The sequence below is a fragment of the Buteo buteo genome, chromosome 18 (genome assembly GCF_964188355.1).
Source record: "Buteo buteo chromosome 18, bButBut1.hap1.1, whole genome shotgun sequence".
Classification (NCBI taxonomy): Eukaryota; Metazoa; Chordata; class Aves; order Accipitriformes; family Accipitridae; genus Buteo; species Buteo buteo.
Genome location: NC_134188.1, coordinates 28,108,276 through 28,126,233, shown reverse-complemented (window position 1 = coordinate 28,126,233; position 17,958 = coordinate 28,108,276). Strand labels below are relative to the sequence as shown.

The window sequence follows — 17,958 nt, the reverse complement described above, 5'->3', positions numbered from 1 at the left end:
ATGGCAGGCTGAAAGATTCTTGGTTTTTTACAGTGATTATGAAACAAATATGTTAATTGACTGCATATTGCATGCATTATAGAGTCATATCATACATTCACAGATCTTGGTCTCCTGTCTCTTGTATAGTGTCTGCTACTAACCTTTGGTAATTCCTGTATTGAATGTTTAATTTGTGTTTGAGACCTAGTACAGCTTTATAAACATATGTAGCATTCATTTAAAGATTTGAAGTGATTGATCACAGTCATCTGATGCAAACTTTCTTTCACTTACGCTGGTTATATGTTGTTTTTCCTCATATTTTTGCAGCATCCACCCATAGAGGCTTAAGCTCAGAGTCAATAGAAGAAATAGCAAGTAGTAAAGAATTCAGACATGGTGTGAGTTGGATACGTACTAGAGCAGTAGGGCATATGTACAGAAGGAGGCAGGCATTCCTGATAGGGAGGGAGGATGCTGAAGGTCGGCTCCTTCACCCACCCGCAGCCACCCAGGAGCACAGCACAGTTTGGTCACGGAGGCAGTTGGGTTTGGGCAGCTGGTGAGATGCGTGGGACATTCGGATCGGGTGGTGGTCCCCACCAGCGCTGCTCAACCTTCAGCCAAAGCAGTGCAAAGCTTTTGTGGGCCAGGGGAGGGGAGCTAGCTGTAGGACACCCCGTCTCCCACTCCACTTCAGTGTTTGAGAGCTGAAGGTGATTAAGTAAGTCTTTAGAATTTAAATCAACTACTTAATTTCATATTTTCAGTTTGAATAATCTTTATTTTGATGGCTTGTAATAATAATTGCAACACCGCTGCCTTTGGGTGTGCATCCCTCTTTGTTTTTTTTAGCCCAGACTGTCCCATATTTCCTTAGGGAGTAAAAACCCTGCCTGAGGTCTGCCTGTGAGTGTTGTGAGTTTCTTATTTTCTGAAGTTCTGTTTGTTCGTCACTTGGCAGCTTTCACCCAAAAAGCTAACAGCATTCTTTTACTTATTTTTCAAGTGGTAACAAGTTGCCACGTATATTAGCCAGGTATTGGTGGTCCTTAGTAGCACCAGGCGCACTAAGACCAGCATAAATCTGGGGTCTGTTGTTGTTCTTCTTCCATGTAGATTGATTTCCAAACGGAGTGAATGAATGCCAGCGTCTGCCTGTCCTATGGGTAGGAAAGACTTTCAGTCTCCTGGGTTCGTTAATACAGTACCTCTTGCCAACACAAAATTACAAAAAGAGAATGATAAACAGACCTCTTGCCAAAGCTGCCTTTCCGCTAACAGATTTAGCCTGTGCTCTCCTTCGTCTTCCCCGGTACAGCTTTGTTTTAGAACAAAGATTGCAAAACATTTAAGGAAGAAGAGACTATTACAGAGGATTGATCCCTTCCATTTGCACTGTTAATCTTCATTTTTCCCAGTGTCTATACCCCGTCTTTGTCCGTGCATCAGCATGAGCAAAGGAAAAGAGAAGGCAAGGAAGGATTTGCTGTGCTGCCTGCCAGGGGAATGGGGCTGGAGTTGGAGGATGGCTCCAGCGTCCTCCTGCTCCTGAACCTTGCACTGGGTTTCCAGTCTTGACTGGAGAAGAAAGCCTGCGACCAGAAAACAGGACCTGGGAGGAGATCATTAGAGGGCAATGAGGAACAACCATGGCTGGAAGTCATAAATCACGCAGTCAAAACCTGCAGTGCGGTGGATTTGAACGCTGACCAAATAAAGCCGAGAGGATTCTGACCCATCTATTATTAAAAGGACATCTCTGCCTTCATCTGATTCTAATTCCAGGAATATTGTATTTCTGGTATGTCAACTTTGTACGGTGTAATCCACTCAGAAACAAATTTAGATCTTTATCCTATTGCAGTGCGTGGGAAGGAGTGATGTTTTCAATATTCAGGATATGGTTGGAAAGTGATTCTCCCATACTGAGGGGAGTAATTACAAAAATCGAAGGAAGGTAATTAGTGGTAGTGGTTGGAAATTTTGGAGCAAAACGTAAATTAAAGCACGTCTTTGAGGGTAACATGACTTTTTCTGGTATTGAAATTTTTCTGTTAGAAATTGGTTAATACAGTTTAGTTTGACCCAGTGGAAAAGAAAAGAAAATGTGATACTGTAGCCTGAAATGAAAACAAGAGTTCATGCAGCTGGCGTGATTTGGATATGCTGTCTGCAAGCGACTGCATCCTCAGCTTGCTGTAATGGTGTTGCCTTCAACTCTTTTTCCACCCTGGTATTTCTCTAGCTGACCACATCCCACTTTAAATTATGCTTTAAACTCTTTGAGATGGGAGCCTCCATCTCCGAAACATGCTTAAATACTTGAGTCTTCTCTATTGAAAACAATAGACTGATGGCAGCAAGTCTGATGCTCGGGAGCTGAATCTTGGTCCTGCCAGTATGGTCTTGCTTACCTTGAGCCCATCATCTCAACGCTCTTCTGCAGGCTTCTCAGCATCTGTAAAATGAAGCTGCAGTAGTGATGGATTATTTAATATTTTGAAAGAGCTTGGAAGAGGGGAAGCTTATATTTATTAGTAACATAAATTGATTTTTATGAATATTGTTTTTGTGTCTGCTACTAAAGTGTAGCTTCTCTTAGGAGAAGGAGCAATGGTTGACTGTGAGAAATGTCTGAAGCAGCTCGAGAAGTCTCAGATAAGAAAGATAACTAAGAATATTATTTTGCTTTTTTTATAGTGACTGGGTGATGTTATAGGATAGATGTTTATAATCCAGGGAAACTTTCTAACCAAAGCCTCAATAATTTTATGGTAGGTCAAATTCTGCACAAAGTTAATAAAAAATGTCAGTTAGATGCTACTTAGTGCTTGCTTAGCATCATGCTGATGTGGTATGTAAATTTTCATGGTCCTGTGGGGCATCTTAACATTCTCTGTTTGACTGATACGCTACAGTATAGATATCCATCAATGGAAAAGTGTGAATGCCACCCTCTCCCCCCCCACCCCTCCAAGATTTCTGGTGTCCTACCAAGTGCCAAGGAAACTTCTGTCTGGAGGCCATCAGGAAGAATCCAAAGTCTTTGGAAAGCAATTGCATCTGACACTAAGAAGGTTACAGCCTGACACTGTGGAGGGAGGTAGAGGTCAGAGAAATGAGTTGCAGCACAAACTATTTTGAGCCAGAGATGAAATGCTGGTTGGGAGGACATCTGCAGCCATCCAGTCCAACCCCACCAGCCCCAGGTCGGGTCAAGCATGGCGTTGCTCACACCAGTCCTGAAAACCTCCAGCAAATCTGTGGTCAGCTTGGTCCAGTAACCCACCTAGTCTAAAGGCTCTTCTTAATGGCCAACCTGAATCTTCAAAGCCATCTTTCATGGAAAGAAAGGAGCAGAGAGAAGAGTCTTCAAACTGCATGTCCTGGGAAGTCTTTTCACAAAACACAATGAAGTAGGATTGTGAAGATAAAAGAATCGAGATAATCAGCTGGAGGAGGACATGGCTCGGTTGGAGGGCAGAACGAGAACACTAAATACAAGAGTACAGCAGGGTTCGTTTCAAAAGGAAAAGTCAGCAAGGCCTCAAGTTAAAGAAATTAATAGGAATGTATCAAGGAAGTCGTCTGAAAACTACTGAGAATGGTTTTGGACACACAGGGACAGATATGTTAGATATTTTTTAAAATACATTTATTTATTGGTTACCTGCTGGTGAAACCCATCAGTCTTGCAGATACAAAGCCAGGAATTTACAGCGCAGAATTCATCTGCGTACAGACATTTTCTTCTCTGGAAACAAGCTAATATAACATCAGCTGTGCTAGCATAATTTTTTTTTCTCATTGCTGAAGTTTCTTATAGGGGAACTGGTTTCTCATTTACTGAGGTCCATAAGGGTATTTTTATAAGTTCTGCCTAATGAAAAAAATAGGATATATAGCTATTTTGCCATGCCATGTTCAGGCTCACTGAGCAACCTCTTGTTGCACCAAGTGCAACAAGTGATCCTGTCTTCCTTGTCTGTCTCTCACTTTCTCAGGCTAGGGCAAGGATTTCCTTTATTATTTTTTAATATGCTATCTAGCATAATTGAATCACCAAATCTTTTTGGATCCTCTGGCTTTTAAGTAGATCATAAACTTTAGCAAACGAAAGGTCAAGATTTTTCCTGCCTCAGCATTTATTTTTGGGCAGTCTGAGATCAGCAAATTCCAAAGTCAAGAGCTGCTTTGTGCTTATGAATTAGCTGTTTAATTTTTCATACAATAAAGACACAAGGGCTTGTTCCTGTTATAGATGTCAAACTTTTCTCAAATGAAAGGTGTGTGGGTTTATTTAGTTATTTATTGGAGAAGAGGCAATAGGTGTGGGAATGTGGCTCCTTATGGGCTTGGCTAGGTGACTCCCAGCTAGCCCATGCCAACCTCCTGTGTCTCCTCAGCGAACAGCTGGGTGCTACTGCCCTGGTTTGGCAGTGGATCTGTATGAAAGATGCTGTAGGACTGTAAATCATCCAGCTCATTTTTGTTTTCCCTCTGCTGGTCTTTGAGATTGGGTAGGTCAAGTGCTGCACTGAAATCTCGTGCTCTGCAGCATTTCCAGTTGGTTTAATTCTTTCCCTCCATCAGGGTCAGCTTCAGCTGAACAGCTCTGGTCTCATCGGGTGCGAACCGTACTGCTGGTCCATGGTGGTCATTAACATCCTACCGTTCCCGTTGACGTAGTCCAAGCTGATAACACCCCTGTGGCAGGGGACAGCGGCTTGTTGACGAAGCCCCAGGACTCCTTGGAGTTAGCCGGATGCAAACGCCTTCCGATTGCTGAAAGTGCGTGACATGAAGTACCTATGAAGAAAATACATCGTCAGTGTAATTAATGAGTAATGCAATTGAGTCACGTCCAGAGCCTCATGAAAGACCATACAGAAATGACGTGGTGTTAATCACCAGCTGCGTTAGCTCTACTGCTGACTTCAACGCCATCCATGTTCATACATTGAACGTCTTGATTGCGTCAGGTGATGACTACGCTTCAGATATTTTCATATCATGCTTTTTATGTATTCCCTTAAAGTTGCCATCTCTTGAATGGAGGGAATATTATTTGAACTAGCTCTTCTAATTCAAAACTTGGCTGGAGAGTAAAACCGTGCAGCGTATCTTTCCTCTAAAGATGGTCTGTGCGTGGAGGACACTGATGCTGTCTGCAAGCCTTTACCCCCTGAGGGATGCAGACGTGCCATCCCAAATCTGGTTCACATCAGCAAAGGCATGCCTGCGTGCAGTAACATCGACTGCTAAAGTGTTCCTGAACCGCTGCTTCACTGCACATCTTCATTTCCACTGGAAACGCTCCCAGGATAAAAGGGTCCAGGACATGACTGAGAGCAAGCCTGAAATCAAATGTGCATTTCAAATGTGGAATTTTTGAAATAGCAAGCGTTTTCTCAGGATAGAAGAAAAGCTTCTTGCCTAGCTTTTGCTGCTAGCTACCACTTGACAGGTGCTTTAGAAATAAAGATGGCAATATGAGTATCAATAGATGTATCAGTGGGATGGTTTGAGGACCAGGATGACCCTTCTGCTCCGGTTGCATGGGTTTGTGAAGCAGGGTGCTGCGGGTTTTGGGGAGCTGGAGTTTGTGGAAAAGAGTTTACAGTTACTTAGGTAAAACAAGGCTGGAGCAGAGCTGAAATTTTCTTTGAAAGTGAAAAGTGAGGAGAAAAAAGGAAGGAAAAAAGCAATATTCAGGCTCTGGAATGATGCCCTAGATTGATTTGTATAAACATCAAGGTATAGCTGAAGTACAGTGGAAGAGGTAAAAGTGAACATTATACTGTACAAACAGGAGCTACCATTAATAATTTACTGCTAATTGAAGCCTTAAACTTTTTGTGGAGTCTGGCCTTCCTTTCGTTTCCCTCTTTAAATTGATTTTTTAAAAAGTACTTTTTATTTTATTAATAAAAGATTAACTAAAATTGTGTCAACTTTGACCTGATTCTTTTATAAGGTCTTTAACAGGTTAAATATTTTGCTTCAGGTGAGATACATTCAATCAACTCTTAGTTACGGTGTAGCTAAAAAAGGAGTAAATTAGAAAGGAGGTGTTAATTGTGGAAAACCACGTTGTGTTATGAATCTCCAAGCTTGTGCATACTGTCACAGCAGAGTTTTTTGGGGGAAAGGTGGGACATAGCCTTGTAGCTTGCCTAAATTAACCTTTAGCAGATGAATTGGAAGTTAATTTAATTATTGTTTGGCGGATCCCAAGTGAGGGTCAAGCTTCAAATGACTTAACTGAAAAATTGTCAGAAAATTATTGGAATTTGAATGCAGTGTAAGGTCAGGAGGTCTTTCCATGTTCAAGGAGGCTTTGGCTGAATACTATTAGCATGTGATTTGTATAAAATGAATTTAAAGAGGTGATGTGCAGATCAGGGAAGAAACGTATCTTTTTCCATTGCCTTTTTTCTTTGTTCATACTCTCTCATGTTTGGTTCTGTGCCATCTTATGTGAAATAAATAATTTTTGGTACATATATTTTCTCTCAGAAGCACTTATATCCCATTTTCACAAAAGATGAAGGCAAATCACAACCTAAGCAGTATGGGAAGTTAAAGGGTGGGTCACCTTGACAGAAGGACTGACATGAAGAAAGATGGAGAAGTGTCTGTCATCCAGAAAAGCTCACATTTGCATTATTTACTCTTTTCTTTACAATTGGACTTAAGTTTAGATCTACTATTTAAATTTTGAGAACCTGAAAGATGCACCTGTCGGTGTCACTGTTTTAAGAACCCCGTAAAATGCATTTATTTCTCAGTAACACTCTGTTTATAAAGATTTTATTTACTTAGTCTGAAAAGAAAATGCTAAGAATTTAATAAACTTCCTAAATCTTGCATGCTGGGTTTATTCTTTTCTTTTAGGATTTTTTAAATCTCCTTCAATGTCGTCCTTCTTTTCCTCTGCCTCTGTATGCTAGAAATAGGAAATACCTATATTGCTGGATATCAGAGTGGGAGAGGCGTATAAGATGCCAGCTCCACCAAGGTGTGCATAGAAATACTCGTGTTAAAGTTTATTTATGTGTTAGAAATTAGTGATGGCCACCAGTATGAAGACAGAAGGCGTGAATGTCTTTGGGGAGCAGCGAAGCTGGTCATGGCGTTTTCAAAGGCACGAAGCAAGCTAACGATAGAGAAAAACAACAGGGTAAGATGTTCCCGTTGTCTTGCACCCGTAGCAGTTTGAAGGTGGTGGTGATAACTGTGCCGGTTCTCGAGTGCTTCGAGTTCTCCCGTAGGAAGAGGATGAAGCAGGCGATGTCCCAGGGATGCGGGACAGAGTCCGCTCCCCTGACGGCAGCAGGAGAGCGCGATGCAGAGAGCAATGCCCGGCTCTGGTCCAGCGAGGCAAAAGCACTCGAGCGTAGCTCTGCAGCCGCTTCACAGCGCAGCAAGTTCAAGCTCAGCGTGCACGGCACAAACATTTCCATTTGCCTTCTCGTGCTGCCTGGAAATCCCCCGTGCAAACTCGCTTTGGCTGGCGCGGTGGCCTGCTGATGGCGTGGTGGCCGCCTGACGCCTGACCTCTCTTGTAGTTCTGTTTACCCTTCATCTGAAGTAATTTCCTAGTGTGATGGAAGCATGTCATGCACTTTCACAGGAAAGATAAAATAGATGAAAATGTAACCAGGTTACAGCCAGAAAGTATCCCAAGACTGTTTGCTAGCAGCTTATTCCCATGGCATTCCTGCTGGAGTTACTCCTTCAGCTCCTTGCTGGAGTCTCGGCAGCTTCTAAGCAACCGAGCATCGGTGTTGTGGGGATTACGAAGCAGTGGAAGCTCTGTGCAATAGAGAAATACTTGTGTTTGTCTGTTTATAATTCATTTCTATTAGTCTTTTTGTTGTGTATATATGGCCACAGGCAAGTGCTGCAAGTTACTGTGGCAAAGGAGGTTTAATTTTGCTAATCCTGTTTTATTCCCATTTCAGTGTAGCTTTTTGAATGCCACAATGCAGTGCCTGTAATGAATTTAAAATGTATTTTTGAATGGTATTGTCTTGCAGAATGTATTGGAAGCTCATCTGAATGTGCTCTAATACTAGGGGCTGAAAAGAAAGAAAATCATCCATCTGAAATGCCGTTTGCATGGACTCTTTCATGCTGGCTGGAAATAACACCCTGCATACCAAGCAGGGAGGAAGCACAAACCTTTTCCTCACAGTACACTCAAACCCCTAACATGATTACAATCTCTTTATCTCATCTAAAAAGCATTTTATTTCATCCTTCTCAATAAGAGTGTTTCTTTTTACTGTTTGGTACAACACCTAATGCAAGCCAGACATGAGCAGTAATTTTCACCAAATTATGATTTATTTGTACCCTTTACACCCAGAAAAGCACAAATCAAATAACTGCATTGAACAAGGCACTTTATAAATGCAGCCGTGACTCCATCCTTGCCCAAGGGCAGGTCCAGCTGTCACTGTGTGGTCCTGAGTGGAGGAACACACATTCACCTGGAAGGCAGAGGGAAGAGGGACCCTCATAAACTTTATTTCTTGGGCAGGAAGGCTCAGCTGGGTGAGTGGCTGGCTCTGTGTGTGTGAGAAGGAGAATACAGGGTGGGAGTAAGATGGACCCATCACTTCATTGCTCTGTTGCAGAACATCCTCGGCTTACAGGTCCTCTGACACGGCCAACGCGAAGAGCTGCGTGCCCACGCACGACTGATGAATGGGATGCGGCTTTTTGCAGCCATTCGGTATTGCTGCAGGGATCTCCCAGTGCAAAGAGCACCATTCAGCACCGTGGGCACGTTTGTTGAGAGCGTAGTCCGATGTCAGGCGTCATGCTGTTAGTTGGGTGGCCAGGCACCTAAAATTTAGCCTGGATATTGACTTTTCTCCTGGGAACACAAGGGTGGCTGGATGGTGAAAGGTCCTCGCTGCCTAAAAGCCTGTCTGGAAGGCTGTCTGGGGGAGAGGAGGAATTGCTCTGTCCCTTGGGAGGCTCTCCAAATCCCACCGTCCTGGCAGCAAGGGACATGCGGAGGCAATGAAAGCAACCAGCCACCCTCTTTGCTTGTTTTGAACCTACAACACAATTATTTCTTCTAACGCCTCCAGTTGCTTGGGTTATAAGAAAGAGTGCTGCCTCTCCACCTCCTCTGGGTCATTTGTGATTTATTTTTTTATAGATATCTGTCACATTCCCTGTCCCACTGGGCATTTCTTGTCTGGACTTGAGGAGTCCTAATAGTGATTTAACAGTTAATTATGGCCAGGAAATCTCTGCAACTCTATGACACCTCTCTCCTCCTTTTTCTCTCAAGTCCTATTTGTGGCATCTATTACTTAAAGCATCATGTACTAGTAGTAACCCTTAGGCTATGTGTATTACCGGTGTTCAAATTCAGAGCAGTACTGCACTTTGAAGGTGACTCCCACCAATTGCATTGTTGTTTCTGCATGCAAAGTGGTTTTGGTGTGTGTGGACCACATTTCTTTCAGAAGCTTCACTCCAGTTGCCCATCACACGTCCTCCAACCTCTCCTGGAACATACAGGTCTCTAACGGTGATGGTCTTACCAGTAAAGGACATACTGGTGGTGTCCTTTAGACAACTTCAAACCATGCATCAGGTGGGGACCAGACTAAAAACCAGATTAAATCTAGTTCAAAGGAAGCCCTCAAAGCGCAGAGGGTGTAGCCATAGGAGCCTCAGCACAAAGTGTATTGATTGTCTGATCGTGTCTGATTGCACCAAAGCATTTGTTAATGTAGATGTATCTTTGGATTTTTATAGTGCTTTTCCTTGTCAGAATATTCTACAACCATTAAAAGTTCAAAACACCTTCTTGCCTTATTCCTACTATTGATGTCGAATCTGCATTGCAGGGTGGTGGTGGAATTGAATTGCAAAAAAAGAAAGTCGCCCATGGAGGCATTTGGGTAAAAAGGAGGAGGTTTTTGGCTTGCATTTAGAGCAGCAGTAGATGCTCCTCATGCATTGGGTCATGCTGGCACTTCTGGGCAGCACATTCCCCCACCTTGTTACTGTCAAACCATCTTCTTTCAGATGCTTTCAACTTGCTGAAAAAGTAAGGTGAAACACGTCCTACATGCTTTGGACAGGGAGAGGGAATTCGGTTTGGTGCCTCGTCTGCGATGATTTGTTTGGACAAATAACATGCGATAGAGATGTGGTGGTTGGGCTTAAATCAACACATTCTTTTTCACTAGAGAAGAGAAGATAGTTTTCATGAATGTAGATGATTTTTTAATTTCATGTTCATATGCATGTTTAATGTAGTGGTAGGTAGGTATCATATAGCATATGTGGACACATAAAGTGCATGTTTGTGCGGTTTGAGGTATAGGTATGAGTGCGTCCTGTATCTGCCACATCCTACACCGAAATAGCCTCCTGTGTTGAACAGGATCCGTATGGCAGCCAAAAAGCCAGGCTTTTGAACCCACACTTGCAGAAGCTGGTGTTCACCGTCTCAGAGATAGATGATGTTGAGTTTTTTCCTGTAAAGGAGAACTCAAGCCAGAAGGCAAACGCCTGCTTGCCAGGGGCAGGCTCACCGAGACTCGCAGCACTGCCTGGGGACACGAGGACCAAATGGCCATAAAACCCTTATGCTTGAATGTAAATCCCCAGTGCTAATGTCTCACGGATGTAAAGTTTTGCATTGATTTTCCCATTGTTCTTCTTAAGAGCTCCATCGTGCGTTACTGAAGCCGCTGGTGTAAATACGTGTCTCTGTGTAGCCTTCTCTTCCAGTTCACTTTATAACCGTGATTTCCTTTGCTTGGAGAATTGCTCCTTCTGTGCTAACTTGGGGGCGGAGGGAAGGCTAATTAATTAAGTGGTAATTGTTGTCAAGTCAATTGGTGCTAACATTTAACATTTGACTTGTTTACTATCTTGAGGTAAAGCGGAAGGAGTTAATGATCTAACAAATTGTGCATCCATCATGAGAGACTTGTTTGGAAAGAACGGTTTTATTTATGAACTGTAAAATAATACATTTAAAAAACCCCCATATTTTGAAGCAAGATCGTTGAGGTTCTTGTGTGAAATTGTCACTAGATAGCTGTGGAGACAAGTGCGTCGCCTAATAAAGCTTAATGACTGATTTTCCCATTAATCAGAATTGAGAATGTGCTTCATTAAGATAATTAACTGAGCCAGTTGCTTAACTGACAGTTAGTAGACACAAATTCCCAAGTTACTTGCTTTCCTCTAAATAAAACTCACAAGAAGCTAACCCGGCACTGCTTCATCATCTTTATTGGAGAGAGAAACAGAAGGGCTGTTAAAATCTCATTGCTTGCGTTAGGTCCGTGACTGCATCTCCCTGTCTGGGACACCAGTGGGATGCGGTGGGTGGCACTGGGTGCCCTGCGCAGCCTTGAACAGGACCCAAGCCTTAGGCTTGAAGTTATTGTAGTCAGCTCACGCCAGAAGCTCACAAATATTTGCCGCTCTCCATCTCGCCAGCAGCAAATGTTCTTTTATCTGCTAATTTCTGAAAGGTCAGGTCTTCTTTGTGGTTGTTTTTGTCACCCAAGAACTATTAGCTCCTCCAAGGGGGAGAATTCCTTGTCTGAATTTGTGGCTTCTTCTCTTTGTTCATCGCAAGCTAAAAGTGGGGTCATGAGTCCTGAGCCCCCCTGAAGGCAGGGATATGTAAGATCAATCTGCTCCAGGTACATTTGTAGGCAGAATATGCAGCGCTTAAGAAGTTAGGGGAATTAACTGAGGGATCCAAAACTTGAATTATTAAATATGCTACCTGGTTGTAACGTCTAGTTGTAAATCCTTTCCTTTGCAGCTCTCTGTGTCTTGAATTATAACGTGGTAACACTATCAGGTAGCAGAAGACTCTTTGCACAGAAGACGACTCCGGAGCTAATGTAAGGCAGTCATCTCAACTCTCCTTTTCTTTTGTCCTCAGAGTTCCCTGTCTTCCACCATGAACCCTGTTTACAGCCCCGTCCAACCTGGGGCTCCCTATGGAAACCCGAAGAACATGGCGTATACAGGTAGGAGTGGTGTTCAGTGGCTCTTTCGTGAATGTCTGTGTTCAGTGGTGAGAGCAGATGATCATTAATGAGTGATTAATCCCTTAACGAAGGGAGAAAGAGTTCCCATCAGGGAGCCAGATGGGAATGTGACTTGCAGGAAAAACTCTCCAGCAAAGCCAATGCAGTAAGGTTAGCAAGAAGAAATGGATCTGAATTCATAAGAAGAGGATGCCCCGGAAATCCTAAAGAGTAGGATCAAAAGGGGGTTTCTGTAGACAAACAATACAGGCAAGAAGTTGCTGGGGGAGTCAGCTGGGAGCTGGAGGGCTTGCCTCCGGAGCTGAACTGAACGACTCGGGCGCACGTGCTGGAATAATCCTGCCGTAGAAATGAGGATCCCACAGGCGAGAGCCTGGTATTTGAAGAACATGCAGTTATTCGTATAGGTGGTGATTTAAACTGCATTATTGACTGATTTTTTTTGTTTTCAAGTCGTGCTTTCATTGAGTTAATCTTATTTTGAACAGCAAGTCTGATGTCTGTTTGAAGTCCATCTTTAGAACTGAGTTGTCTAAAAATGTCATCTTTAATACTTGAAAAAGGCACTGAAATATGTTTACCATAATTATGTAACTAGCGGGGAACTAAAGTGTACTGATATGGAAAGAATTTAGCTGAGAAAGAAATAGTGTTTTGGAAAAAGAAAATCTCAGCTTAGGTGTATCTGTAGTTTTCCCTGTGGATCATGTTTACCAGCAGTTGTTCTTCTGATCTTGTATAAGCACCTTACAAAATCAGCCTTGGAAGACTCCTTTTTCTAACATTTTGTTGAATGTAATTAGCTATTAAGTGTCATACTGTGTTAAGACTTCCTTCTTTATATTTGCATTGCCAGTTGTATGTCTTGACTTTTACCCAACGTGTGAAATTGCTTGGGAGTGTGCTTTTGAGGAGGAGAGTGGTCACCAGCAAATGGAAATGAACATCAAATGCTCTTAGCTACTTCATTTACAAAATATTCTCATTGACTTTGGTAGCTATTTCAGCTGGTAGCTCAGTAGGGCTGGCTGCGTTGCTGCAAAGAGATCTGTCTGATACTCATCAGAGTAGAGAGTTCCTCAAAGGCATTTTGCCCCATTTTTATTCACCCTTTCTTTTTCCCCATCAAAATTATGCATGCTGCTTTGTTGGAGATACTGTAGCTCGGGGGAACTTTGGTCTCACAGTCAAAGCACTAGAGGCTTGGGGAAAAAAAAAAATCTCTGTGAATAATAGTCTCTTCAAAAATATCACCGTTGTAAGAGGACTGCAGACTCCAACAGTGCTTGGGTGACAGAATGAGCTCATAAGTGCACAGTTCTTTTCCTGCACTAGAAAGAACAGCAATTTTGTGCTTCCCAACACAAGGATGGTTTGGACAAGAGTCTACTTCTCTATCCCTTTACTATTTTTTTTTTTTGGCAGGTGTTCAAAGCTCCACCTTAATATCCATCCAATGTAGATTTTCTGTATCTGCTTTCATACAATCCTGAATGTTTTAGAAGCTGCCTTCTGGCACTTGATAAGATGATTTTATATAAATATTGAGGTGCAGATTATATAGAGTTTGTACCTTGACCTTTCTGGAAGGAGAATTTTAGAGGGTGATTTCTGGTTTAGATGAATGAATTCTACATGAACTGCATTCCGAATAAGTCAAATGGCAACATTAATAGGATATTATCTTCTAAAATAACCTGCTGGGTAATCACCATGAAGATTATACCGCGCACTTAAATATAAAAAGCTATTGTCTGCCTTGGCCAGCTTGCGCCAGCTCTGGTAGGGATCGTGGCGAGGTGGCCCCTATGAGACTGGTTTCACCCAAACCATCGGACGTCAGGCATTTGTCTTCCAGAGTCTGTGGTAAATGAAGAGAAATCAGTGGCAGATGTGCAGGATGACTTTGGAGAAAAAAGTTGGAGGCAGATCAATGTAACAAGGTCCTTTAGTTATGTCAGTAGAAAAACAAAGAAGGGAAGATGCAAGTGACTGCTTGAACATAGGACATCGAAGCAGTAATTGAATCATATTAGTGCTTGGTTTTTCTATTGTGCAGGTGTAAGGTAAGGAGTCAGTGGACTGAATTCTTACAATAAAGTCCCAAAATAGATAATAGGTTAAAAACTGTTTAAACGAAGAGCTATTTTCTTTGCTAGGCAAATAGTATTACAAAACCTTTTAAATATGAATTTGTTTGAATATTTAATGAATATTTAATTGCAAAAAAAGGGGGGAAAGTTTAAATTCTTTCCTCTGTATATCAAAGACAGGCAACTCCTGAGGGTGGTCTCAGCAATTATTAAAAGGCTGCCATGTCTCTTGCATTACAAGTGCCAGGCTCTGTCTATCTAATTCTTGCTTTCTATGCTTAGACTTCATTTACATTGCTTTAACTTGGCGTCATTTAGCTACGTATCAGTTTCTAATGTAGCCACAAGCTATTCTGGGGAATATTTAAACTCTTAGAGACAAACAAAATCGACTTTTCACAGGAGGAACATTAAGTTATGGAGTTTGTAGATACTTCCTTTTCAAATTGCTTTGAAAATAATTGCTAAAGCATATGACATCGTAGATCTGGAGGAGATGTTGACGGCCATCGCTTGTGCAAACCCCTTCCACGGTCCTTGGAGCTCATTACAGCTTTGGGGCTTAATGAGTGTCTCAGTCCTGATCAGCAGCTGAATGGAAGAGTTTGCTCAGAGCCCCTAATTTGAAATAGCATGTCAACAAACCGTTCTCACAATCACTTCATGAGACAGATTGTACAACATCTGTCCCCAAATTTTGATTTGAGATCTAATTTGGGATACAATATAGAATTTATACAGTATAAGATAGAAAGTGTTTTTTTTTAATGCCATCTTTTTGCAGTAGTTGAAGACACTGAAAAAAATAATGCCAAGCTTTATATTAGGCAAGAAAGAGAAATAAAAAAAACCTGAAGTGTAATAAAGTTGAGGTAAAGGTTGTTAGCCCTAGGCTTTAGAGTTCAGGTTTTTTTACCGCAAATGTAGTACAGCACATGTATTACTTAAATTTTTGTCTTTAAAGATCATTCATAAACCATTCATTTCTAACCTTCTGGAATAAAACTCAGGTGGGATGTATGCGGAAAGAAAACAAGGTTGGTAATCAGGATACTGGCAGGTTGAATTTTACTTTTTTGTGTTTTTTTAGTGCTAAATGTAAATCCTTTATATAGAATAGATTGCTTTTGGTTGAAAGAATTAGTTTTAATCTGATTTTCTTCTCATTCTCACTTCTTTGTTGTTTTCAATACCTGGTGGGCTAGGGAGGGAAGTCCATTTCAAGGTAAATAAAAATTTTGTACCAAATTGACTGCTCGCGTTAGGGAGAATGGGAAATCCTTGGCACATACTCAAGTACTTGATGTACCATACATTTATTCAGATCCTTAATTTTTCCATTTTGATCTTCCTTAAAGGCAGTGTGAAGGTCAGTTATTTCCTAAATGATTTTTAAAGTGTGGTCTGAATTAGATGAATTTTTATGGGAAATTATAATTAAGTTTAAAAAAGGAAGTTTTAAAATAGAGTTATTAGGTGAAACAAAGTCAGAAGTGTTAAATTTCTAAGAGAAATGTTTATCGAAACATCCCCCATATTTGAACTAATAGATTTATTAAGCAAAGGTGGTTTCTCATGTAGTTAGTACGTCTCATTTTTGGGGGTCCTTAAGACACCCAGATTTGTTGAATTGCAACCTTCTTCCCATTTTCCTTCCTAAACTGAAAGAGTAGAATAAGCCTTGTTTGCATTTTCTGCTAGCAATGCTTTCTCGCTTGTTGAATGAGCTGGTTGTTTTGCTGAGCTAAGGTGACATGGAGAGAATATTCGTGCTGCAGATGGAGCCACGTCTGTCCAGTGCCAGGTTTGTGCTCCAGCAAGTCCTGGTTCCTCGTGCTCGGCTGGTGACTGCTTCCACTTTGCTAACTCAATGTATTTTAGAACATCAGCAGCAAACAGTGTTTGCGTGTTGTTTACTATTTAATTAAAACAGCCTGTAATTAACTTGGTTCTTCATGTAAGCTGTCGTTTTAATTGAGGTTAACTTTAAAATGTGCTTAAGGACTGTCGTTTGATTTTTTTATTGTTGGTAGAATTCACTTTACCTGCCCCAAATGTGAGCTGCTGAACTGCCTGGTTTTCCTTTGGCACATTATCCTTCCTGTTTTCTTGCACCCATTTTTACTAAGGCACCAGTCCTGCAGCAAATAGATTAGCTTGTTGGTGTGGAATCAGGGATGAAGAATCAGTCTCTCCTGTAGCTTGTCTGACTTCAAGCATGAAACTATAAAAGTGTTTGTTATAGCTCACACTATTATAATTTTCCCTACCAGAAGCTGATTAATATGCTGATAAGATGCTGTGACTCATGAACCTTCGGTAGACTGACTGTATTCGTCGTAGTTATTACTAAATAATAAATGGTAATAAAATCTAAGAGCCCCAAGGTGTGAAGCTGCTTAGTAAGTCTCCAAGGAGTTTGTGTCACACTGCTCTAGTGCATGACACTTCCCAGGTCCTGCTGCAGCAGCAACCTGCTCGGGAGCTTCCACGCTCAAAAGAGACATCCTCCAGCTCAAGTTTTTGCTGATGGAAGCCCTTGGTTTGCTTTTGACAAAGAGCTCTGTTCAGGCTCTATGTGCCTTGAAGCAATATTTCTGTTCCCCCTCACAATTATTGAAGGTAAAGGAAAAATGCTTTTATTCAGTTGATCATCCAAAATTTTAAAAGAAACAGGAAAGGATGTACTTTTCTAGTTTCTCACTCTTTATCCATTCAGAAAAATCACTAAATAATATGGATATATTCTCTTCTGTTCCTTCTTTGCCCACAGATTACTGGTGATACTCTTCCAGATGGTTGTTCCCCTCCACCTTTTCCCACATCCATCCCTCCACTTGCTCTCTGACAAAAATTCACACTCTTATTTCAAACTCCTTGTACTAGTCCTAAATCCCTGCTGTGGAAGTGCCAGTACTTTTGTATCTGAGGCACACACCATTTCACCCTGCCTGGGGTCTCTCCTGGTCACCCAGATTCAGAATTGTTTTGCCCAGTTTTAGGTACCTGCAGTGTGGATGTGAGTGATCCCCTGGACTGCTTTAATGGTAAGGGACAAGAAAAGAGCATCTCCCATGTGGTCTGTTTTACTTTATGAGCCATTGGGTTGTGTCCTAGAGGTACTCGTTTCTCTCTGATACTAAAAGGTGTATTGACGGCTGACTCGGATGTAGACATCTACACAAAGTAGTTTGTGTTTGGTCTTGAGTCCCATCCCTGGGGTTTGTATCTGAATTATTTACTGCAGGTCTTCTAAACTGGTGAAATGCATTTTAAAGAGATTCTGTCTTGACCAGGTTATGTGCCTGGCTCTTGGGTGGGAAGGGAAAGGCAAATGTATCTTCAGAGGTGTGGGGCAAGGAAGGATGGTAACGCTTTTTCTAGGCTGATACTCCCACACATGTAGAACGTGGACATCTTGCCCACTGAAGGCCAGCTGGACCGGTCATTTCTCAAACACAAGGTTTTCAGCTCTCACCTAATCCCTGCAGCCCATGCCCATCACTGCAGTCTGTCCTCAAGGCCATCAGATCAAGGTTGTTTGAACTAGTGAGGATGCTTGGTCCAAAGCCACGTAGGTCAGTGATCCTCCCACCTCTTTGGTCTTGCTCAGGAAAGAGTCAGGGATATGCAGCTTGGTGGTAGCCGAAGACAGTGTGGCAGAAACAACGGCAAGGAGACCTCAAGAAGGAGGGTGCCAACCTCAGAAAGGGTGTAGAGAAGACAACCGAGTCTTTGTTTCTTTCAGGAATGAGTAGACCACCAAGTACAAATGTGAGCTGCTGTCAAGAAGCTTTTTGTTGGGTGGCAGTATTCAGATGGCA

At 41.9% G+C, this 17,958-nt stretch overlaps 1 protein-coding gene across 5 annotated transcripts in view; it reads left to right on the top strand.

Moving 5' to 3' along the window:
* FAM168A (family with sequence similarity 168 member A) overlaps positions 1 to 17,958 on the top strand; it is a 203,049-nt gene that overhangs the window by 87,949 nt on the left and 97,142 nt on the right. For all 5 annotated transcript variants that reach the window (XR_012653477.1, XM_075050271.1, XM_075050270.1 and 2 more), the window contains one exon: positions 11,933 to 12,020. Coding sequence is in view for 4 of the 5 variants with exons in the window: in XM_075050271.1 (XP_074906372.1) it covers positions 11,951 to 12,020 (70 nt within the window). In the remaining variant the exon portion in view is untranslated. The remainder of the gene's footprint in view (positions 1 to 11,932; positions 12,021 to 17,958) is intronic.